Source organism: Trachemys scripta, chromosome 7 (genome assembly GCF_013100865.1).
Source record: "Trachemys scripta elegans isolate TJP31775 chromosome 7, CAS_Tse_1.0, whole genome shotgun sequence".
Taxonomy (NCBI): domain Eukaryota; kingdom Metazoa; phylum Chordata; order Testudines; family Emydidae; genus Trachemys; species Trachemys scripta.
The window spans coordinates 125,878,168-125,903,963 of NC_048304.1; the positions used below are offsets into that span (position 1 = coordinate 125,878,168).

Here is a 25,796-nt window from a genome sequence, read left to right on the forward strand (position 1 = left end):
GTAACATAACCTCTCTGCTCTACTTGAGATTCCCCTGTTCATGCAGCCCAGGATGTCATTTGCTCTTTTGGCCACAGCATCACACTAGGAGCTCAAGTTCAGCTGATTTTCCACTATGACCCCAAAATCTTTTTCAGAGTCACTGCTTCCCAGGACTGAGACCCCCGTCCTGTAAGTATGGCCTGCGTCAGTGGTTCTCAACCCGCAGCACAATCAGCACAGAGCTGCGACCCATGTGACATTCTCAGGGCCATACAGGTAGTATATATATTCTGTGGATGCAGCCCATATAACGCAGAGATAGCTGCATATGTAGCCCACTGTGGTAAATAGGTTGAGAACCACTGGCCTACATTCTTTGCTCCTAGATGCATACATTTATATTTAGCCATATTACAATGCCTATTGTTTGCTTGCACCCAGCTCTCTCTAAATCAGTGACCTGTCCTCTTCATTACTTACCACTCCCCCAATTTTTGCATTGTTTGCAAACTTTGTCACAGCCAGGTCGTGGGCAGCCAGACCCAATAGTCAGAACCGGAGTCCACAGTGACAAGACAAGCGTGAGCTGGGTCATGATACCAGGAGGTCAGAATCACAAATCAGATGCCAGGGGTCACACCGGGTCAGAAGGCCAGGAAATCATGCCAGGGGAGCAGGAAACACAAGGCACACAGTCCAGAACAGGCTGGAGCCCAGTTGTTCAGACAGCATCCTGTTCCTGGCTCCCGGCTTATGTAGGGCCAGCTGGCCAATCAGCTGCTCTGTGACACCACCAATAGGACTGCAGGGGCAGAGCCTCAAATTGGGGCTGGGCTTCATGGGTCCCAGGGAAGCAAGCATCAGGAGGCTGCCAGATGCTCCTATAAACCCTGCAGACCCAGGTTGGAGACCCTGGTGTCAAACATCACTCCCTTCCCCTAGGGGCGCCCTCTGGGCAATGTAGGTCCAGGTCGCTGAGGGTGGGTTCTGTGGAAGGTCTGTGGCTGTGTAGGAGACAGAGCTTTTCCTGGGGCCCGTCCCACCGGAGCTAAGGGTCATCTCAGATTTTCCCACCTTCTGCTCCAAGTGCCAGGACACTGCTCCAACCTGTCTTCTCTAACATGCACAGAGTAGCATGGACATTTAAAACAAAAACCAAAACTTCCCTAGCAAACCTTCCAAAGCAAACACACCCCTGTGCACACAACTTTCCCAGCCGGGAGAGGATGAACAAAAGAACAAGCCACACGTGACCGATGATAGCCACATCTCTTAATACGTTACTTGAAAGTGGGCTGAGGATGGAATAAGAGCCTATGTAGACTAGACTAGAGCAGAGCAGAGCTCCAGGGAGATGGAAGCAGGACTAGCTCTCTCACAGCATGGCTGCCACATGTGGAGGGCGGGGGGGTCCCAGTTCATGAGCTGATGGATGGCCCGACCTTGGCACTGGCGTCCATTGTCTGCTTTGACCTTGTTAGCGTGCTGTGGTTCAGGCAGAAGTCAGGAGCATTCAGAGGCCCACGTGACATCAGGCTATGGGCCGCAGGAGCCAGAAGCACAGAAATATGTTTGGCTGCAACAGAGGTACGCGTGCTTCGTTATTAACGATCCAGAGTGACTCAGAAGAGTCAGCACTCCTGCCAGCTTAGTGAGGCCTGCGACGCTGACTCTTCACGTGGCTGCCAGAACCCTTGGGAATTCCAGAGTCCGACAATGCGGCTCTATTGTCTACTTCTTTCCCAGCACTGCCGTGTGCATCGGCCACGCATTACTCGATGTGCCAGAGCCTGAGCTGCTATTAAAATTGACACGAATTCCTTACAATCCCACAACCTTTTCCCAACCAAAGAACCCTGCCGTTCTGGGATTCCTAGTCCTGGGAGCACAGTAGGTAGCTAACATGTCTGCTGTGCAACAGCTCAGGCTCCATGAATGGGCTAATTAACACCTCATCAAACTGGACTGTTTGTTGTGCCTGCAGAAATTCCCTCTTGCACCTGTGCACTCACAAGTCTCCATTGCACAGCAGGCAACAGCCATTAAGCTAAAGAAGCAATGCCTCATCTCCCTGCAATCTGTTCTTCGTCATCTTCAATCAAAGTGTCAGTTCTTGTCTCCCAATGTGAGCACCAGGCTCACTGAGCAGTTAACATCGACACTCCCCGTGACACTGGCCAGGCATTTCACCTCCACTCTGCTCCCTCACCCTTAACGTGGGCAATGATCCTCCCTCCCTCCCAGGGGCTGTGAGGAATAAACAGCTACCTTGGAGTTAGAATCATAGAGTCATAGAATATCAGGGTTGGAAGGGACCTCAGGAGGTATCTAGTCCAACCCCCTGCTCAAAGCAGGACCAATCCCCAACTAAATCACCCCAGCCAGGGCTTTGTCAAGCCTGACCTTAAAAACCTCTAAGGAAGGAGATTCCACCACCTCCCTAGGTAACCCATTCCAGTGCTTCACCACCCTCCTAGTGAAAAAGGTTTTCCTAATATCCAACCTAAACCACCCCCACTGCAACTTGAAACCATTACTCCTTGGTCTGTCATCTGCCACCACTGAGAAGCATCTAGATCCATCCTCTTTGGAACCCCCTTTCAGGTAGTTGATGGCTGCGATCAAATCCCCCCTCATTCTTCTCTTCTGCAGACTAAACAATCCCAGTTCCCTCAGCCTCTCCTCATAACTCATGTGCTCCAGCCCCCAATCATTTTTGTTGCCCTCCGCTGCACTCTTTCCAATTTTTCCACATCCTTCTTGTAGTGTGGGGCCCAAAACTGGACACAGTATTCCAGATGAGGCCTCACCAATGTCGAATAAAAGGGAACAATCACGTTCCTCGATCTGCTGGCAATGCCCCTACTTATACAACCCAAAATGCCATTGGCCTTCTTGGCAACAAGGGCACACTGTTGACTCATATCCAGCTTCTCGTCCACTGTAACCCCTAGGTCCTTTTCTGCAGAACTGCTGCCTAGCCACTCGGTCCCTAGTCTGTAGTAGTGCATGGGATTCTTCCATCCTAAGTGCAGGACTCTGCACTTGTCCTTGTTGAACCTCATCAGATTTCTTTTGGCCCAATCCTCTAATTTGTCTAGGTCCCTCTGTATCCTATCTCTACCCTCCAGCGTATCTACTACTCCTCCCAGTTTAGTGTCATCTGCAAACTTGCTGAGGGTGCAATCCACGCCATCCTCCAGTTCATTAATGAAGATATTGAACAAAACCAGCCCCAGGATCGACCCTTACGGCACTCCGCTTGATACCGGCTGCCAACTAGACATGGAGCCATTGATCACTAGTTGGACAAGGTCTAATTTTTGGCTAGAAAGTACAGCATGAGAATCACTCTCCACCACCCCATGAGAAGCAGAGCAAAGTGGCCAGTGGTGGGAGGTGAGGGGAGCAAGAGACTACTTTAAAGTGTAATCACATTCAGACATACAGCTATCTAATTTCTTCCCAGCTTTTAAAACTGTTTCCCTTTAAGTTTTCCCAGTGTTGTTATCCAAACTGAATCTTCTATCCCTCGTGGTTCTGCTATTCACCATGTTCTGATGGAGACTGATCCTTCAATGTTTGGGATTGCTGCCTCAACCTCACTGGTTGTGTGTTCTGCCTGGCTTGTTTTGAAATACTCTCATGTGTAAGCACAGGGCCGGCTTTAGGCCAATTCCACCAATTCCCCCGAATCGGGCCCCGCGCCTAAGAGGGCCCCGCGCCCAGTGGCAGGGCCGCCGGGGTGGGGGCAAGTGGCCGAGAATCCCTTCCCTGGCTAGAGGCTCCTTTTTAATTTTTACTCACCCGGCAGCGCTCCGGGTCTTCGGCGGCACTTCAGCGACGGGTCCTTCACTCGCTCTGGGTCTTTGGCAGCACTTCGGCGGCAGGTCCTTCAGTGCCACCGAAGACCTGGAGCGAGTGAAGGACCCACCGCCGAAGACAAGGAGCGCCGCCCGGTGAGTACAAGCCCCACGTGTTTTTTACGTGTTTTTTTTTTTTCAGTCATCCCTGACGGGGCCCCGTCAAAACTGTTTGAATCGGGCCCCGCACTTCCTAAAGCCGGCCCTGTGTAAGCAGCAATACATTGTATTATGTAGCTATGTGTGTTGTTCTCCACGGTGATTTGATTGTGACTAGGAACATTTACACAGCTACAATTACGGTGATCTGCAGAACAAGGCATTTCAGAGAGAACACATCTCTGCTAATGTCATGAACAGCCCCTACTGACAGACTCCATTCATGGAGAGACAGTCCTGGCAGATACAGGACATTTACAACAATATAAAGCAGTTGAGTATAGCAACAGAAAAGGATTCTACACTCAGACCATCCCTGAAGTATAAATATAATGCAGTCTTAATTACACCCAGCCGCTTCAAACAGCATACCATTTCATGCAGTCTTGTGCACCCATCTATAACAGTATTTCAAGGAGAGGCAAGAGGCTAAAGGGAAGTTGGGTACAAACACAATACCTACAAATCACTGTGTGGATCTGATTAACGGAGGAGACTTATACAAATAATTAATGGGGAAAGCGTGATGAACTCTAACCCAACACCACAGTGTATCAGAAAGGCCAGGACAAAGCCCTTAGCCAAACAGAACAATTTAAATCTTTTAGCTATAACGCTTCCACCATAGATAATTTATTAAGACAAATACCGTTCCTAGGACATCAAGCCTTAAGCAAATTAGAAGTCTACAAAGGATATGGAGCCAGCAGAAGAAATCTATTCTGGACAACAACCCTGCGAACTCTCTTCACTGTAGATGGGATGCAGACTGGAAGCTGGAAACAGGTTGTAAGATGTTCCCACACAGCACACAAATTATCTATGATCCAACTCTATAACACCCGTGAACACTGCTCAGAGAAGAAAGAAGTGGGAAAGTCCTTTTTGAAGAGAATTAAAAGTCTACTAGCGAAACACTGAAGAGTAGGCAAGATTCAAAGAAAGAGACCAATGGCTTAGCATTTGTCCCATCTCTTCCAAACCACTGCTTTGAAATCCCTATTGCCCTTCAGTTCCACTTCCTACAGGCCTAGGTCTGTGTGTCAGCTCGGGCTCTTTGCTGGGCAAAGAATGCCTTTGTCGCAGCACCTTGTCCAGCACCACGAGCATTGTCAGCACTGAGACATTATAGCCAATAATCAGAATCACAAAGCTCTCCATGAACCAGCTGCACCTGCTCCAGCATTGTGAGAACAGCCTAGGCTGAGGGTGAGGCAGGCGTGACTGTCACCCCCCTTCTGCATCCCACCCCTTCCAGCAGTGTCACCAAAGAAGTGGTCACTTGAGCTCCAAGACAAATCCGGGAGCAGAGCAATCTGCCCACCACTGATCCCCCTCCAGAACGGCCAGGACCCGTTAGCCATCTCTGGGCCACTCATCCCAGGGCCACAGGAGGGGGGTGCTGTGCTCAGTAATCATGGGGGGCCCTTGGTGCTAGAGACCGAGCCTCTTTTTATTAGGGTACGTCTACACTTGGAGTTGGGAGTGAGAGTCTCAGCTCAAGACACGCTCCTGTTAACTCTAATCTAGCTAGTGTGCCAAGGCGGGGACTAGCCGTCCCCACGTGTGTATCAGTCGGAGGCCATAGGGATGCACTCAGGGTGGCCAGCGCCTCTAGCCACAGTGGCATGAGCGGCGTACTCCTGTCCAGCGCAGAGCTGGTACGGGGATGCCTGCTCCAGCCTGGCCTCCCCCCAGCTCCAGTGCTGACCCGGGTCCCCTGTGACAGGTCCATGGGCTTCTGCAGCACCCCTCCCCCACTCCCTGTCTGGAGAGCTCAGACACGTAAAGGTACAGCTCCCGCCCCCGGGGACGTGCTGGGGCTGGCCAGGACCCAGGTCAGCTCTGAACACAACTTAGAGCAGCCTCATGTCTGTTGTAAACTGCACTGGCTGTCCATGGCCTCTTGGTTCCTAGACACAGTTGCTAGGTCAGAGCCTGGGAGTGGGGGTGGCGGAGACACATGGAGGCAGTGGAATCTCAGGGGGCTGCTAAAGGCAGCTCTGCGGCTCGTTTGTGCTGCTGGAACGGCGCTGAGGATCTGGTCGGAGCTCTCTCCTTGGTGCACCAGGGATTACGTTCGTGCACTGTTTATTGTCTATGCCAGATTATTCATGCAGCTGTTAACGAAGTCTGGACCTAACTCCGCTCCCCACGGAATCCACTAGCCGCCTCCCCTTGCCCAGCCCCATACTGCAGCTTTTGTTCACAGTCCTTCAGGGAACTGCTGCCACCGAACAATGGTCCTGTTCAGGACAATGCAAATTCCTTTTCCCAGGAGACTCCTGCATCTCCCATGTTTCTGTGGCTGTCCTGTGTCTCTTCCAGCTGTTTGTGTCTATCACCGTCTCGCCTGCTCTTCTGCTATCCCCTTGCACTATTGCTGCTCCCTTCTCTCTGGCCTCGCTCGCTTTTAGCCCCGGCTGAACCTCACTGCCCACTTCCTCATACGTAGGAAGATGTGAGACCACAGCACGCGTGCCCTCCAGCACCTCCTCTGGCTCCTGGACACCCTTCGGCAGCTCCCGGGAGTGCAAAGCTGAAATGCCGAGGATGGCTAAAGCCATCCAGGAATCACGGTGTTCTCTGATTCTGAGAGGTGCTGACAGGACTTGGCTGTTTGGTGCCTTTTAACGGCACAGCCAGTCTGCCAGAGGAGTTTCTTCTCCAAGACCAAGGGGAGGGACCTTGCCCAGCCCTGGCCCCTGCTTCAGAAGTGGAAAGTAGGGATTTGGCCCTTCTACTGTAGCCCACGGAAATCATTTAAGTGGCTTAGGGTCAGAGTCAAACCAAACAATTATTAGCAATAATGCTGACAATGACTGTGGAGCACTGTCCCCAGCTCTGTACTCTTCCCCTCTTGGCACAAGGCAAAGTCTGGCAGCACACGGACAGCCATGTGCCAGGCCCCTCCTCTCTGCGCTGATCTGAATGGCAGGATGAGGGAGACAGGATACTCCAAACAGAGCAGGGAAGCAGCGTCTCTCCTGTCCTCTGAAGAGACCGAGACAAGGCACACTCCCTGCTTACTGTTGCTCCTCCTCTAAGTATTACCACCATTATTATTATTACCTGTCTAGCTCTTGTGTGAGAAGGTTCCAGGCAGGATCAGGGCCCCTGGTTTCTGGTGCTGTATAAACATATCGGAGACAGAATCCCTGTCTGAGGAGCTCAGACCCTAAACGGACAGTGTGTGGCTGACAGCGTCACAGCATGGGAGCAAAACACTCCGAGTTAAGCATGGGTGTATCTGTACTTGCCCAGTCCTGCTCCCCGTGGATTCTGGGCCCCCAGGTCCCCACTCCAGACGTTCTCTCCCACGCGGGGACCCTTGGCCTCCTTCGCGCCATTACACGGAGTGGCAGTTGTGACAAACAGCAGTGCACCGAGCTCGCCCAGCCAGAGACTCCGTGCATCTGCAGGGTGGGAGTTGAACTTGTTTGGCCTCCATCAGCCTGGGTGAAGGGAGATCTGAGGGCCCTGGATGTAACCCGCATCACTTACCCCTCCAGGAGAGCGATGACGTTCTTTCGGGGCCGCCCAATGTTGGGCCCATAGAGGCTGGCTCTGGCGTAGGTGCGGATAAGCTGCAGCAAACTCTTCAGCTGGGTATAGTCCTTCCCCAACTGACTGCCATTCACGGCACGGCCAGTCAACGTCCGATAGTTGTTGGGCTCTGGGAAATCAACATCGAAAAGCCGCTCAGTCCTTCTGGAGAAGGACACCCAGCTCACCCCCCCGCCCAGGAAAGAGCCACAGCAGGGGACCTCCTGGCTGGCGACGCACAGAGGCTCTGTCTACACTGCAGCACCTACGCTGGCAGAGCCCACTAGTGTAGACACGGGCGAGGGCTCTCCTGAAAACACCCCAGTGCCATAGCCACAGCTCCGCAGTGCTTCAGCGCAGCCACTTCCCACAGCACCGGGAAGGGACTCCCGTCCGCGCAGGTAACCCACCTCCCCGAGAGACAGAATTCTGTCCACCTAGCGCTGTCTGCACCGGGGCTTAGCTTGGCTTAACAACATCTCTTGGGGGGTGGGGGGGAGAGAGGGGATTTTTCACAGCCCTGAGAGAAGCTGCGCTGACATCACTTTTCAGTGCAGACCCACCCACAGCGTACAGATTTTCTGTGCTGGGGGAACACCACCGCCCGAACGACATTCGTTATGGCCAGGGCTACACTTAAATATGAGGTTGACCCAGCAGGAGTGTGAAAAAGCCACTCTCCTGAGCAGTGCAGCTAAGCCGACAGCATGAGGGCAACATCACCCTCGCCACCGGCCCTCGGCAAGGCAGATTCACTCCAGCAATGGGACCCCTCCCCTCACGCTAGCGAGTGGCTGCGCTGAAATGGTTTAAGTCAGCGGTTCTCAACCGGGGTACGCACACCCCTGGGGTACACAGAGGTCTTTCGGGGGGTACATCAACTCAGCTAGAGACTTGCCTAGTTTCACAACAGGCTCCATAAAAAGCACTAGTGGAGTCAGGACAAACTACAGTTTCATACGGACCATGACTCGTTCACACTGCTCCATAGACTAGACTCTGAAAGGCAAGTGCAGTGTTTATAGTCCAGTGGAGTTATTTGATACTGATATGGTAAAAAGGAGACCCTCAGCCATTGTTCAGGACTAGCGTGCTGGGACACTTGTATTTTTACGGCTGGGTTTGGAAGCAAGTCGTTTTTAAGTGAGGTGAAACTTGGGGGTACGCAAGAGAAATGGGGACAGTGCAGTAACTCCTCACTTAATGGCCTAGTTATGTTCTTGAAAAATGCAACTTTAACCAAAACGATGTTAAGCAAATCCAATTTCCCCATAAGAATTCATGTAAATGGGAGGTGAGGGAGGGGGATAGGCTCCAGGGAAATTTTTTTCGCCAGAAAAAAGACATTATATACATATACAGTATAAGTTTTAAATCATTTTAAAGAAACAATTTACTACTGTACTTATCAGTGCTGATTGTGAAGCTTGGGTGAGGCAGGGGCATAGCGGGATGGGGGGGCGGGGGCTTGCCCCGCTCCGCCCATCCGGTATTCTAGCTAGGGAGCAGGCAAGCCCCCACACCCTGACCCCGCTCCCTGGCAGGAGCGCTGGGCAGGCGAAACAGGGCAAGCCCCCATGCCCCCACACAACGTTATAAGGGAACATCGCAGGACTTTAAAGGAGTATGTTCTCTAATAGATTAGCGACCTAATAACAAAACGTCCACTGGGACCACGTTAAGTGAGGAAAGGTTGAGAGCCACTGGTGTAAGTGTGGACATAGACTGTGTCAACAGACGCACTCTTGCATCAGCACAGCTGCTTCTACACCGGGGGTTGTGTCAGAAGACCTGTCGCTGGTGGGGGTGGGTTTCACCCCCTGACCGACGTAGCTAGGCCAGCGTAAGCTTTAAATGTAGAGGAGGCCAGAGAGGCAGGAGGGATCTAGGAGTGAATGGGTGCTGGGAGCGCCCCTCGCTGTCCTTCACCAGCCTGGGGTTCAATTTGCAGGTTTTCCTAAACTGGGGAGAAGGTGGAGAAGTGGCCTTACTACCCCTTTCTACCCCTGGCAACCCTGGGGCCAGCTGAGAGCTAATGGGCAGAGGTGCTGGAGGCGCTGCAGCACCCCCTGACTTGAAGAGGTTTCCATTCTATCGAGGATTTACAGTTGGGTTCAATGGCTCACAACCCCCCCACTGTCCGCATCGCTCCAGCCCCCCTGCTAACGGGGGGCCTGCAGAGCCCCTTCCCCACTGCCACGCTCCTTCCTTCACGGTGTCTCCTGTAGCTAGTGATTGCCCGCTGGCCCACGCAGTGGCTTGTCTGCACGCCCGTGGCACGCCCTGCTGTGACCGGCAGTGAGCTGGGTGCAAGCATTTCTGCGTGTGAAATACCAGCAGACGGGTATGTTACAGAGATGTCCTTCTGAAGCTGGGACTCCCACAGGGCACACTTCCTCCCTGCAGCGTCCCGCCAGTCCCCACTGAATGGCTAAGGGCAAAGCTTGCTGGACCCTGCAAGTGTTCGGCCCGAAGGGGGAACTGACCCTTCCCTTGCTGCCGCACTGAGCTCCACGCTGCGGGGAGCTGCGGGCGAGCTGGCCGGTCACTCACCGTTGCCCAGCTCCCAGGAGATGTTGTATTTCTTGCTGGCACTGTACTTCAGCAGGCTGAGCGCATTGGAGCTGTTCCAGGAGTTATTTGGATTTCGGCGCAGGGCATTCAGCGCAAAGATCAGGTGGAGGCCAGAGCAGTCGGCGAAGTTATAGAGTTTGTCTAGAGACCTGGCTGGGAAGAAACGAAAACCAGCTTGTAACTCAAATGAAAGAAAAGTACCAGGCAGTCCAGAGCGGTTCAACAGACCCTCTGCTCCCGCCCGTCAGAGCTCTGCCTCTGATGTCAAATGCTGCCCTGTGGCACCTTGTAGGGCGCTGAAGTGGCCTCCCACTGAGCCAGAGGGGGCGGAACCACGCTCCGATCCCAGGTGGGCGGAGCCAGGCCAGGCCCGCCCCTCCCACAGGAAGTTAAGAGGTGAGACAGGAAGTGGAGCTCAGCTGGGCTGCAGCTGCCAGAGGAGACAGACGCCTTCTGCCCGCTCCCGAGGCTGGAGACCGAAGGGGAGCCCGCCGAGCTGAGGACTGGCCAGTGCTGCTGGAGCCGCCAGCTGACTGACACACTGAGGAGTGCTGGGACTGCCGCTGGCTATCTACCCTGGGGAGATGGGGGACGCCCCGCGGCGAGCGTGCAAAGTGCCCCAAGGACCCCGACTCCAGTCCAGCTGCGTTGCTGCCTGAAACCCGGTCAGCGTGTTGCAGCTGGATCCCCGCTGACCCAGTGGCGGCACACTCCACCCCGGGCTGGGCCCTGGGCCGGGACCCAGTGCAGTGGGGTGGGTCCCGGTGACCCACTGTCGGGCCACCCTTGGGGGGGCAGCCGCCTCACCTTGGGCCAGGAGGGCTGTGTTAGTCTACTGTCTGCCAGAGCTAGGATGCTAGGCCCTGCCCTGCCCTGCCTGAGGGCTGGAGCACACAGACTGCTTATAGCCTGCCTGGCCTGAAAGCCGGAGCCCCCTCAGACTGGGAATCCACCCCACGCTGCCACCAGAGCCCCAGATCCTCACGCCAGACTTTGCTAATTCCCCGACTGTGGGCAGCACCCACGGATGTAGTGAGCCAGAGTGGGAGGAACCACCACAAACCCACTACACACCTACAACCAGGTAAATGCATGTGACCTTTCACACTGGGGTATCATTCCAAGGCTGGGCAAAATCCTTCTAGACCCTGAAGTCTGGGCACCCTCCACACCTGCATCGAGCGAAGGACCGTGCCTGGGGCGTCACTGCACCTAGGCCACCAGGCAGAGAGGTGGCTTCAAAGGTGGCCATTGTTGGCCAGGATGCTGCAACCTTTCCTCTGTGATGTACCTCCCCACGCGTTGCCCAGCTGGGGTCGTACCCAGGCTGGGCTCCTGCGCCACTGCACTGGGGCTGCCTTGGAAAGCAGCAGAAGACTTCAGCTGGCACAAAATGCAGCCGCTCCCCTCCCGAGGTGAATGGGCTTCTGCCAGGTGTTCACTCTGGGAGCCTCTCAAAGGCACGGTTCCAGTCTTTCAAACACCACCTCAGAGCCGGCGCTAGGCAGAAGCAGACTAAGCAACTGTTTAGGGCCCCAAGCAGCTCAAGGCCCCCCCATTAATTATTAGTATGTGTTGTGGGGGTGCAAAATATTCCTGCTAGGGCCCCCAATGGGCTAGACCTGGCACTGCCCCAAATGCTCTGCCACCTGGCTGCCTGGGGGAATGGCTGGGCTTGTGTGTTTTGGTTTTGCTTTTAATACTAATGTTCTTCTCTGTGGTTCTAACGTCTGAATTCAGGCTTCTGAAGTGCCGCGCTCGAACAAGGTCTAAGGCGCAGAGAACCCTGTTGCAGCAGCGACCTTAACTCCCCTAGCCAAGTTAGTAAGAGAATCCCGCATACAGCTACTTCCATCCCCCTCAACTCTCCCGCCCCACCCCGCTCACAAGCACACACCATCCCATAAACAACAATTAAACACATGCCCTCAGAGGCTCGCCAGGCATCTTCCCCTCTGCCCTGGGGAGGAGAGGGTTCATGGGAGGAGTTTTATTTCCCAGTTTGGGTAGTTTTGATTTGGGTGTTATTTTTCCTTAGACACTTTAATTGTTTTTGGGGGTTCTTTTATCAGATTAGATTTGTGATCTCCAGGGTAGGGGGAGGTTCGGAAGGCGTGCTGTTCTGTAGCTACCGGGCCTGTAGAGTAATTGTTTTGTGTTGGGCAAGGAAAAGCTACACGTGTGTGTGTTTGCCCAGACGATGGTCATGGCGGGAGGACCGGGGCCAGCGGAAATCTAGAGGGAGATAGGGGAATATACCCTACGTCCCAGGGACGTCCCAGGGAAGCCCCCATGCCTATGCTCTGGCAGGGTGGAGGGACCCTACCTGGCAATAACTCCCCAGTGCTGAACAGCAAGGTCTCCAAGGAGCAGCCTCAACCGCTCAGACTGGCACCATCTGTGTCTGTGTCCCACGTGCTGCTCCTCCACCTAGGGACAGCCCGGGACCTGGGGCAGTGCAGGCCAGAGCTGCGAGCCTGCTCCTTCCTCTGCTGGCGGGCCCACCCTGGGATCTCTTTGATTACACTCACTGGCATCTTCATTGCCAGGCAGGGTCTGCGAACCGTCTGTGGCATCCACTCGTACAGTCTGACCCGGGCTGACTGGGAACGCTGGCATTCATGCTTCAGGTCTGATACGTTGTTCTCTTAGACAATGTTCGTAGTCACCCAACAGCGTGTGTCTTTGCGGGTGTGAATTTTCATGGCAGTGTTCTACAAAAAATGTTCGGAAAAAGGGGGAGACCCTGCCTGAAATCTGTAAAAAAAATATTTTTTTCCAGCCTGTAGTTTAGTGACATGACTTCCAGCACATGGGTACTGCAGGAACATCAGGCATGCTGAGAGCTATCACTCCTGGTACCTTCCCCCCAAAATAGTCATGTCCAAACCGATTTAGAAGACCACAAAGGTCCCACTGAAAAGAAAATCCTGGGGTAACCTTCATTTTGGAACCATGATCATCGTCTTTAATAAAACAAACGTTGCTAGAAGAGACATGATGAAGCATATCCCTGGTACGAGGGACGCCACACCCAGAAGCACAGCGCTGGGGGCAGGGCTTAGTTTGTAATTAAAGCGGTGCTGGGGCTCAAGCAATTTTCTTTTTTACTTTCATAACGGATGTGCCAGGGCAGAGGTGCCGGGGCTCTGAACTGCCAAGCCCAGAGGTGTCAGGGCTCGCTGGCCAGGGGTGCTGAAACATGGCATGTGCTGCACAGGGCATTAAGGTCAGCACCTCCAGCAGTACTGTGCTCCCAAAGTCTGTGCTATGGGTCATACTGGGTGACACAGCCCTCCCCCCCCCGCCCCGCTGCGTTGGGAGAGGGAGGAGAGCTGCTCTCCTAAGCTAAAACCTGGGACTCCTCACACCAGAGGGCGCTAGCCGCCCCTTCCGGGCTCTATCCGCACAGAGCCTGCTCACAGAGGCTTTGGGATTTTCTGTGTCTCGTTCCTTGAATCCGATAGCCGTCTCAGAGTAGCTTCTAAGTGATGGTTCGTGCATGATGGATTGTCTCAGAGCAGCTTCTTCCTTCAGCCCCTCCTTCACCATTTCTGCACACAGACCTCCGCTTTCTCAGGAGTCCTACACCTACTAAATCTGACACAGACAACCATAAATCTGGAACGCTGAAAAACATCCTGCAAGCAGGGCCTGCTGTCCCATCCAGCACAGAACGGGATGGGGGCAGGGAACTGGAGAACACAGCCACAGCCACAGAGGAGAAGAGGTCTGCAGATGCTAAATAGACACAGGCTGCAGCATGTTTGTTCTGTGCAAATCTTTATGGAGCAAACTGCTTCCTCGCTTCCCTGGGGTGACGTTCCCATCCTCCTCAGGTCTCAGTCGTGGGCACGTCGCAAGCACAGCCATTTTGGTGCATGTGAAAGTTGCAAACTGGGCAGAGGATCAGCGAGCACCTGAGCACCTCTCTCAGCCCCACGCCTCTTGCCTTGTGCATGTTTGTGTGTTAGCCGTATCCAAGTGTGGCTCTGAAATACGTTGACGGAAGTCCTGGGAAGTTTTTCCCAGCTAATTACATCCTCATTCTCTCCACACTCTATGGTTTCTAGGGTGAGGTGTAGGGCTGGGGGGAGACACACTACAAGTTTTAAGTGGAATCAGGTGTTGCTATCCCTGCAGGGAAGTCTGGAAAATGTCAGAGCCCTTCAAGTAACAGGTACTGGCAGACAAACATGGAGCACTTCCCACAGAGCCTAGCCTTCTCGCCAACACTCCAGCGCTCACTCACATTTTCCTCTTTTGTCTGTTTTAATTGGGCCATTTACTGGTTTCTTTCTCTTTAGAAAGTTATCAGCTAAGCGCTCGGATTTGGTGCAGGCTGTTCTGTGAATGTGCAGGGAGCAGGAGCGACCACTTCCTCTCGCCTCCCCCACAGCCTGACAGAAAGCATGTCATCTCGGAAAAGCCCTCGGATGCCAAGGCGCGCAGGGTAGGGAAATGCGAGGCTTGGAGAACAGCCCCAGGCCTCCCCCCAGAACCGCAGAGTAAAAGGAACATTAAAGAGGAAGGCACCAGGAAGGAGTCACATGTGCTTTTAAGATGCAGAGAGCGGGAACAATTGTGCAGGAGCTGGCGGGATGGCTGGCCTCGAGGGGGCTGGCTGGGGAGCTGGGAACCATGTTCAGGGGTCAGCAGATCCCACCTGTGAGTGCACAGGCACCAGGAGAATGAATGTAACCATGGAGATCACTATTGTGTTTCCTGGGTATGCAATGAGTGAGGGAAAGCAGACTGAAGGTGCACTGAGAAGCCCGAGGCCTCCAACATGCAGCCTACTGCTCTCCTCCCTCCACACTGGACTCTCATTCCTGCACTGGTGATGTAATGCTACACCACCAGCTAGGCTAAAGCAGCCACAGGGAAATGCTAAAACTCCGGCACGCTGCACCCATCGCACTGAAGGCGCTGCATGTGCTGGGAAGAACGAATTCTTCAGCTGCCAGAACGGGTCAGTTGTATTGGAAATAGACACAATCCATTTCCGATTCTTTGGAAGACTCTTTGAGTTAAGTACTATCAGATTACTAGAAACTGGTCCCTTGAACAAGGGATGGGATTTTATAATCTAGTACTTCTTTATTTTGATCCCACCTCCTGGTACTGCCCTCCCCCCTCAAGTCCCCATTCCCATATGCAGAGCTGCATGCCACCCAGCCTCCTACCTCCAAATGTATGCCCATCAGTTCCCTGACCCCCTCAGCCTCCTGCAACTCCCTCCCTCCACCGCTGCCTGGAGCCTCTTGGGGGTCAATTTATATTTATAAACATTGTAAACCAACGTAAAGCTCTGATCAGTAGAGGTGTGAAAACCAGCTGTGTCCCAGCCACTCATAACAAGAACAGGTCACACGTACCTCTAGACAGCACATTCCTCTCTCCTAGCGTATGTCTACACCTCACACACTGCAGTAACACAGCTGCCGCACTGCACAGGCTTCGGTGCAGACACACTACAGCGCTGGGAGAGGTGCTCCTATCACTGGTTAATCCACCTGCTGAGAGGTGGCAGCTGGGGCAAGAGAAGAATCCTTCTGTCGGGCTAGCGCTGTCTCCACAGGGGGTTGGCCAGCATGGCTCTGTCTCTCACACCCCAAGACGGAGATAGGCTGGAGTAAGTTTTCAGTGTAGACCAGTCCTACATCTAAGGGCTGTTACTTAGCTGGGGAAACTTAGGTTTCCTTCCCAAATATGTATCTATTATGAATTATGGTATACAATTTTGAAAATGTTTAAATTCACAAAACTCCAGCTGAGCATTCTATTGCAATGCAGACTTTTATAGCACTAAAATGCCCTCCAGGCTGGCTGAAGAGTGTGATAGACACAGTGGCGATAAAAGAGCACCCAAGCTGGCCATCAAATAATCGTGCCCTGCTACTTCTCAGTGTTTCCATCAGATTTTAAAGATTAGAAGTTGACTAAGAAAACAGTGGGCAATATTTTTCTGATTTCCTCCTCTGAGCTTGACGTATGAAGAATCGAAGGAGGGGAATTGAGTCTAGGCCCCCTGGCGATTAGCCAGCTGAATGCCCAACTGTCCACTGTGCCAACGTGTGAATGCAAGCTCTGCTTGTTCATTGATATCCTCCAAGTTGGTACCCTGCAGCTGGAGTTCATTCTGGAAGGTCACAGCTGGAGTATCTGCCCACAAACTGCCACGGTTTTCTCAGCATTCCAGCGGGGAAGACAGCCCCGACTGAAGCCCAACTGGCTTACTGCCTGAGCCTCTTGGCCACTTTGGATGCCTGCGCTGTCTCCTGATCATCACCTTTCTCCACGGTCCTACACCAGCCCTGCACAAGATGGAGAGGCAAGCAACTAGCAAACAGGGCAAACCAAGATGGAGCCTCAAGTCCTTTCTTCCCTAGACATTAGAAATGGGAGACTGAGGCCTGGTCTACACTACAAATTGAGGTCGACCCAAGCCGTGTTAAGTCAATCTAATAATGCATGTGTCTACACTACCGAGTCTTGTCTGCCAGCCTAAGTAGCCTGTAAAGTGGACTTCTGTACTCCAGCTCCACGAGAGATGCAGCGCTTGATTCGACATCCACGGGTCACATAGGAATAGTATAGACACTGGGTTGTGTAATTCGAATGAATTGGCCTCCAGGAGGAGTCCCGCAGTGCTTCGCTGTGACCGCTCTGGAGAGCACTTTCAACTCCATTGCATGTCAGCCAGGTACACGGGAAACAGCCGCTGCCCTGTTAAAGCCCCGGGAACTTTTGAATTTTCGTTTCCTGTTTGATCAGCGTGGAGAGCTCGCCAGCACAGCTGATCATGGAGACGCAAGGCCACAAACGCTCTCCAGCATGGAGCGCACAGGAGGTGGTGGATCTTATTGCTGTGTGGGGAGAAGAGTCTGTGCAGGCACAGCTCCGATCCAGCAGAAGAAACGCTGATATCTATGCCAAGATTGTGCAGGGCATAGGGGAGAAGGGCTACACCAGGGACACCCAGCAGTGCCACGTGAAAATAAAGGAGCTTCGGGAGCATACCAGAAGACAAGAGAGGCGAATAGTCGCTCTGGTTCTGCCTTACAGACATGCCACTTTTACAAGGAGCTGCATGCCTTTCTCGGTGGCACGCCCACCACTACCCGAAAATGCTCCATGGATACCTCCCAGGAGCCCTGGGCGATCTTGAGCAACAACAAGGAAGACATTGTTGACAAGGAAGAGGAGATAGAGAATGTGAGGTGGGCAAGTGGAGGATCCATTCTCTCCGACAGCCAAGAACTGTTTTTAACCCTGGAGCCCATCCCGTCACAGGACCAGTTGGCAGCGGAGCGTGATGCTGGGGAAGACACCTCTAGTAAGTATACATTTCCCATCAAACCACAGGGGTTACATGCAGTGTTCCCTCTAATTTTTTATGTCCATATGTGGAATGAATTTTGTAATGTGCACCAATATGGAGGTGATGTCACACATCACCTCCATATTGGTGCACATAACAAAATTCATGTGGTGGAGGTGGGGCGAGAGGTTCAGAGTGTGGGAGGGGGACGGAGTAGAGTGGAAGAATGACTTCTCGTGTCTTGCTTACAATATTCCTGCTAATATAGCCCAGAATGATATTTGCTCTTTTTGCAACAGCGTTACACTGTTGACTCATATTTAGCTTGTGATCCACTATGACCCCAGATCTCTTTCCACAGGACTCCTTCCTAGGCCGTCATTTCCCATTCTGTATGTGTGCAACTGATTCTTCCTTCCTAAGTGGAGTACTTTGCATTTGTACTTATTGAATTTCATTCTATTTACTTGAGACCATTTCTCCAGTTTGCCCCGTGGTTGTGGTTGGAAGGGATCACCGTGTATTGCGAACAGCATTGAAAAAGGGGGGGGACGACTTCCTGTTTGTCTCCCTTTCCCCCAACTCAGTGCCGCTTTTGTAAAAAAAACAAACTATTTGAGGGGCTTTACATTGGTGCCTGTCCTCAAGCACCATCCAGGTTGCTAGGGGAAAGGGGGCTTTTCTCAAGTTCCAAACCGTGATCCCAAGGACGTCTTCACAAAAGCAGCAGCAGAAGACCTCTCGCACATGCCTCGTGGCCTTACTCATCATTCTCCTCAAGGGTTTGCCCTAAGCAAACACAGCCCTGTGTGCTACTTATGTAACCCAGACACCTCCTGGGTGTGGTGTCTGTCCCATCTAATGGCACCAAGACCACTTAGAGAGAGAGATTATGCGTCTGCTCTACAGCCTTCGCTAACAGCCGTTGGCTGTTAGCTCATGCGGTAGAGGCTTGTGCATTTAGCTCCATAGGTCCCAGATTCAATTCCGCCCACCGACGACCGGGGTCTGTCGGTGTTACACTTACAACCGTCAAGTCCATGCTGACTCATCTCCCGCGACATCAGTGTCCAACCATCCCATGCCCATGGGATTTACAGCCGTTCTCTCCACCTTTCTTTGCGGCGAAGGCCCTGATCCTGCGAACACTTACACGCCTCCAACGTTACACAAGTGCACAAACATTTGCAGCATCGGGGCCTAAGGCTCTATGACCTCTCCTTGCAAAAGCTCAGAACCAGCACTCCCTCCTCATCCTCCCTGAGCTGTTGGCTGCTTTCAACACCATTGACCACATTCTTCTTCTCCTCAAGAGCTAAGTCTTGGCTTCCTGCCTTTGTCTTCTCCTCATTCTCCTTTACCTCTCCAGTAGCAGCTTCAATGTGTTCTTCAGATGCTCTAGTCGTCAAGATGCTAGCCTAAAACCTGAGACACCTGGGCTCAATTCCCTGCTCCGCCTCAGACTTCCTGTGCCCCAGTTCTAGCCCTGCCCTGCCTCCGAGGGGTTTTAGGAGAATAAATACATTAAACATTGTGAGGTGCTCAGAGACTACGCTGATGGGGACCATATACGTACTGAAGATAGATAGGATACTCCTCATCTCCCCACCCCTCATCAGCTATCACTGGGGGTCCCACAGGGCTCTGTCCTTGGTCCCCTTCTCTTCCCCATCTCCACCTTGTCTGTGGGTAATCTCATCTGCAAACACACATTCAACTATCAACTCCAGGCAGAGGATGCAAAGATCCACCTCTCTGCTCCAGACCTGTCTCCTTCTGTCCAAACCAGAATCTCGGCCTGTCTCTCTGGATGTCTAGCTGTCACCTCAAGTTCAACGTGGCTAAAACAAAGCTCTCGATCTCCCTCCGCAATAAACCCTTCCTGCCATCTCCTGTCTTGATCACTGTGGACAACCCCACTCAGGCCCATAACCTGGGTGTCATTTTCAACTCAGACCCCTCTCTAGATCCTGACATCCACATCCTACACCTTGCTGATTCTTCCTGCATAATTCTAGAATCTGGCCTTTTTCCTCCACCCATGCAGCTAAAACTCTCATCCAGGCTCTACTCATCTTGGGGAATCATCATCCAGTGGGTGTTTCTCTAGTGGGATCCTGCCGGGATCGGTTCTTGGCCCTACGCTGATTTAACATTTGTATCAATGACCTGGGAGAAAACATAAAATCACCACTAATAAAATTTGCAGATAACATAAAAATTGGGGAAGTGGTAAAGTATGAAGAGGACAGGTCACTGTACAGAGTGATCTGGATTGCTTGGTAAACTGGGCGCAAACAATGTATGAGTGAGTACAGCTCACTGTAATTGTCTACATCTAGGAAGAACGCTCATAGCGACTCTATCCTGAGAAGCAATGACTCTGAAAGGATTTGAGGGGTCGTAGTGGATATTCATCTGATCTGAGCTCCCAGTGCGACGTGGTGGCCAAACAAGCTAATGCCACCCTGGGCTGCATGAACAGGGGAATCTCAAGTAGGAGCAGAGAGGTTAGTTTACTCCTTTACTTGGCACTGATGCAACCGCTTCTGGAATCCTGTGTCCAGTTCTCACGACCACAATTCAGGAGGGATGTAATCAATTGGGGAGGGTTCAGAGAAGAGCCAGGAGCATGATTAAAGGATTAGAAAACCTGCCTTTCTTACAGTGATGGACTCACGGAGCTCAATCTATTTAGCTTCACAAAGAGAAGGTTAAGGAGTGACTTGATCCCAGTCTACAAGTACCTACTTGGGGAACAGATATTTAGTAACGGACTCTTCAGTCTAGCAGAGAAAGGTCTAAGACAATCCAATGGCTAGAAGTTGAAGCTAGACAAATTCACACGGGAAATAAGGCATAAATTTTTAACAGTGACAGTCCTTAACCATTGGAACAATTTATCAAGACTCGTGGTGGATTCCCCATCACTGGCAATTTTTGAATCAAGATTGGATTTTTAAAGAAAAAGATCTGCTCTCGGAATTATTTTAGGGAGGTTCTGTCGCTTGTGTTACACAGGAGGTCAGGCTAGATGATCACAATGGTCCCTTCCGGCCTTGGAATCTATCACTCTCCTGTTTCGATTACTGCAGCAGCTTTCTCTCTGGCCTCGACAATGCAATCTTGGTGCACTCACATCCATTCAGAACGCTGCTGTCACGAGCATTTTCCTGGCTCAGCACTTTGACCATGTCACGCCTCTCTCTGCATCGCTGCACAGGCAACTCCTTCTTCACTGCACCAAACTATTCAGCCTTCACTTTCAAGTATGTCACAGCCTGTCCCCACTCTGCCTGTCATATCTCAGATGCTTTTGAGAGGTCAGCTCCCATCGGTGCTCTGCCAGTGGTTCCAGCCTCCATTGCCCACTTGTTACATTTTCAAGCAAGCCCCTCTGAACTCTTTTTCCATGCTGAGCTCCCTGTAAACATCCACAAAGCCACCTCCTTGTCTGCCTTTAAATCCCTCTTGGAAAGGTGCGTTTGCTGTGATGCCTACAAAAACCTTGACAACAGGTCGGCCGCTGGCATGCCGAGACTCATACTGACCAGTGGTGTCCCACTGTAGCCTTGTATTCTTCATCTTGCTGGATGCAGCCCTCTGTCGTCTTTTATCTCAGACCTAGATTGGAAGCAAGGACCATCTTTCTGTTCTCTACTTGTCCAGCCCCTAGCACACTGGGGCCCCGGCCCATGACTGGGCCTTTCAGGCACTGCCACAATACACATAACAAACAATAGTGATGTTTGCTATGGCCAAGACTTTGGTGACAAAAGATATGACTCTTGGATGGGGTGGGTGCTAAAGATCTGTGTCAGCCCCCACCCCACGGTTCAGCAAGGCTGCTCTTGGCTGTGAGTACTGAGTACCCAGTATAGTGGAGTATTTTTTTAAATGACTTCAAATTATTAGTAGAATATTAAATGGTTTCAAACAATTCTTACTGTAATGAGAAAATATGTGACTCTCCTCAGAATTTGCTTTGCCAAACAACTGGAAGGAAAAAGTCACAGGATTCAACCATCTAATTAAACTAAAATGATTACTTTCGCATTCTTTGCTGTGCGAGAGCTTGACTGTGCCTTTTTCTGCCACAACAACCAACCACTGTCACTCACAGGCCAGTCTTTGTGGCACCTTCATCATTCCAATAATTCTTCTCTGAATTCCTTCCGACTTGCCAATGTCTTTCTGGTGCTACAGCGTGACGCCGCTGGTCCCGTCTGAGCAGGACCGGGCTCTGGTTTCTGGCATGACTCCTCCTTAAAAAGCAGCCCAAAGTTGCCCCAGGCAGTGTTGCTGTAGTTGTGCTGCTCCCAGGAGATGAGAGAGACACGGGGGATGTACATACCCAGACCTGAGGAGTTCTGCGTACGCTTGAAAGCTCATCTCTCTCTCCAACCAAAGTGGGGCCTGTGACACTACGCCCCATATTCTTCATAGAGATATTGTTATAATATCAATACGGCATCACTAAGCTGTGTTTTATGCAAGATAGGAAATGTGAGGGGTCATTGAAAAGGTTATGATTATCCTATTTGTATGCATGTATCATTTCTGTATCTGAAGTTATGAATATTGACTATGTAACAATGACAAGGGGGTTTACACCTGGGGAATGCCTACCAGACAGTAGGCAATCAGCCTGGATGGGCCATTAGGGAGAACAGTAGGACTCGAAGATGCTATCTCCCACTTTCCCTACTGTACATGTTTTGTACAGTCTAAATTTACATGTGTCAAGAGATGGAGTTTCTACCACTTATTACTGACAAGCTTCTCATTTGAAAGGATCTAAGGAGAGTATACCAGGTCTGGTATGAATTAAACAAAAGGCTAACCCAAAGGCGGCAGCATTTCTACTATATCTGCTAGTGGTCAGATTGCTGGTAGGGTTTTAAACCCAATAAGCAAATCACAGAGGACAGTATAAGGTAACATACAGTGGCACGAGGAACCTACACTTCTCATATAGGCTGATGGGCTCTGGCTTGAGGGATCCTCTGAGGAAAAGGACCGAGGACTCAGTGTGGAGGACTCGGGGGAGGTATCTGCTATTACTATTTCTGAGTGCAGTGAGAGAGAGAGAGAGAGAGAGAGAGAGAGAGAGGGAGAATAATGGACTTGATATCAAAACAGCCACCTTCACCTGCAGCACTGCATTGCATTCTGGCAGTCTCACCTTTGGAAAGATATAGCAGAGGCTGAAATGATCCGGAAAATGGCTACAAATGTAGGGAACCAGAAATACTGCACCAGATCAGATCAATAGTCTATCTAGACCAGCGGTTCTCAAACTTTAGCAACTCGAGGACCCCCATTTTGATTTAAAGATTTTTGCGGACCCCCAAGACCCCTGCTCAACCCCAAGCCCTCCCCCACTCCACCCCTTCCCCAAAGACCCCTTCCCTGCCCCACCTTTTCCCAGCCCCGCTTCACCCCTGCCCCTCCTCTTCCCCACCACTTTCCGCTCCCGAGCGCATCCCGTCCCCTCTTCTCCCCTCCCTCCCAGCGCCTCCTGCACACCGCTGAAAAGCTGTTCCCCGGCATGCAGGAGGCGCTGGGAGGGAGGGGGAGAAGTTGAGGGAGGGAGGGAGGGGGAGGAGTTGATCAGCGGGGCCAGCGGACCCCCTGGAGGTCCATGGACCCCAATTTGAGAAAAGCTGATCTAGACGGATATCATGTTACCAAAAGTGGTTTTAGCAGATGATTCAGAGGAATGTGTAAATCCTCCCTAATAGGCCATTTTGCAATCATGTACCATAGCAGAAGCGTTTTCCTAGTCCCAGATAGTTAGCAGTTGGTTTATGCCCTGAAGCACAAAGGTTTACATCATTTATATGGTCCTAGGTTGTTAAAGGTTCCAGTGAGATTTACATATTATATGACAAAAAACTGCTAAATCTACATGATCAGACTCTTCCAAGAAGACTTGCCTGAGTTATGGAAGGTTATGAAGGGCCTGCTGGAAACTGGCCAGTCCCAGCCTTCGTGCAAATTCTAGGAACGAGAGAACAGAACCTGCAAGGTGCTGAGAACACTGGCCTGATCCAGCAAAGCAGTTAAGCATGTGCTTAAATTTCAGCACATAAGCAGTTCTCCTGAATTCAATGGAACGACTCATGTCCTTTGGTGTGTTAAAGGGCTGGGCCAATGTGCTCAGCACCGTGCAGGATTGGTTCGCTTACAGACACAAACAACACGAGTAGTCCCACAGCGAAGGGACAAGTAATCCAAGTTCATGCTTCAGGTTGTATTTTATCACTATGGGTCAGGAAGGGATTCCGGTACACCCATGGTGGAGTTTTTCTTCTATCAGCTTCTCCAGAACACTGACCATTGCCACAGGCAGGGTCCTTGTCTTGTTCAGCCAATGGTATCGGCTAACATGGCCAGTGCTATGTTCAGTTAAGGAAAGTACGGGATTGTGGATGCTCAGTAAATGATTTTCTAACATTCACAACTTTCTTTCTATCTTTTCCTTCCTTCCTTTTTTTTTAAGTCTTATTCCTCATTCCGGGCCATGACCATGCCACGTCAGAAATATTAGCGAGCAAGAGGAAAGAGAGGCTGGTTTGAGTTATCTGAACAAAAACACAATCCAAGAATTTTAAAAAAAAATAAAAAAAATCTGAAAATGAATAGTAGAGAACCAGAAAAAAAAGAGACAAAGAAGCGGAGAGAATCGGGGCCTGGGGTGTGATAGCCCCACACCCGCCCACCTGGGAAGAGGAAAACTTGGGTTTTTATATTAACATTTTAAGCAGTTTAACAAACATAAGGGGGGGGGGAGGGAACCCACCAACCCAACATCCTATATACAGCTCAGCGAAGCCGGGGCAGAGAAAAGAACTTCTACAGCAGAGGAAAGGCAGGTCCTTAGCCTTTTTTCAAACAGTTCTGAACTATTCTAGACGTTGGAGTGGCGCACAGCTGAGTTCCAGTCATGTAATGCACTTAACCCACTGACTCAGACCCAGAGGGTTCAGTGGATCAGGCACAGCTACGGCTACTTAGTCCTCAAAAGGGCAAGAACTCTGCTTAGAAAGAGAACTTTGGCTAGAATCCTAGGAGTGTTCGGACGTGAGCCAGGTCTCACCTGCTGCCTACAATTACCCTTGTTTAAATCCAACATTTTTAACAGCTACACTGTTTTCCTCAAAAAGAACAGGAGGACTTGTGGCACCTTAGAGACTAACAGATTTATTAGAGCATAAGCTTTCGTGGGCTACAGCCCACTTCTTCGGATGCACTGTTTACCTCTTCGGCCCACAGAAGGATACTTTTCCCAGGGGTGGCAGAACTGGAGAGCGGGGGATGCTGGTGCCTCCACAGTGGAAATACTGGGGAGGGAGAGGGGCTGACATATGTTTCTGCCCCATGCTGTCTTGCAGATGAGATCAGGACCAGGCCGTTCCCTCCCCTGTGTGCATGCAGGGGGCAGAGGTGAGAGTGAGACTTGGAGGAGGGTCTAGAGTGGCTAACACAGGGCAGGAGATAAGGCTGGCAATAGCACTCCTCTCCATGCCACTGGGGTGGGGTGGGGAGCAGGGCACCGGCACCTGGGCAGGGGGTGTCATGCACAGGGCACCCATAGCCAAGGAGCCGGGGGAGCACAGGGCACCGGCTTCTGCGGCTCTGCAGTAGGAACTGCCAAGAATGCCCCTTCCCAACCTGCCAGCTGCCCCTCCTCCCACTCCCCGGGTCTCCGTAGCTCTCCTCGCTCCCCCGCCTATATCTGGGTTCCTTCCCCCCAGTCACAGTGAGCTTCTGCCCCCCACCCCCGCCCTGACTTTTCCCATGTTTAGCACCGTCTGCAATAGACAGGAGGCTGATTTGCATCCATCCTACTGCAGAAATGGGGTGTATGGGAGAGGTGGCACCTTTGAGTGATTCTAACTGCCACACTCCTTGCATGGTTCTTTTCCTCTCTGGTCCTCACTGGACACCCAGTGGCTCCAAGTAGCTGTAAGTATGCGACAGCGGCCACACCCCGGTAAGCTGCCTCAGCAGGCGGGCTAAACCAGGGGAGGGGAACCGGAAGTGTGGAAAGTGACGGTGAGTTAGGGATTGCCCTCCCCAAGCATACCAAGACCATTGTGGTAGACAAGGCGAAAGAGACCATATATTGCTTCAAAAGCAGCATATTGTGGAAGGCGAAAGGCATGATGGGGCGCTAGAGAAGTCCTGGCTATCCACTGCAGCTAAAGAAGCCTTCAGTTGTAACAGCCTTTGTGCCACTGGGCCAAGCTTCAGCAGCTGAGAGAATGGGACTGTCCCAGTGCAACGACTCTCCCATTTTATCAACTTCACGAAAACGTCATTCATGCACATCTCGCTTTAAC

The 25,796-nt window shown here is 51.7% G+C and overlaps 1 protein-coding gene across 1 annotated transcript in view; it reads right to left on the reverse strand.

The window, feature by feature from the left end:
• The window catches only part of HPSE2 (heparanase 2 (inactive)), a 255,716-nt gene that overhangs the window by 80,258 nt on the left and 149,662 nt on the right, over window positions 1-25,796 (reverse strand). The window contains exons 4-5 of the mRNA XM_034776404.1: window positions 10,104-10,277; window positions 7,509-7,680 (exon numbers count right to left, since the gene is read on the reverse strand). Of these exons, the coding sequence (XP_034632295.1) occupies window positions 7,509-7,680; window positions 10,104-10,277 (346 nt within the window). The remainder of the gene's footprint in view (window positions 1-7,508; window positions 7,681-10,103; window positions 10,278-25,796) is intronic.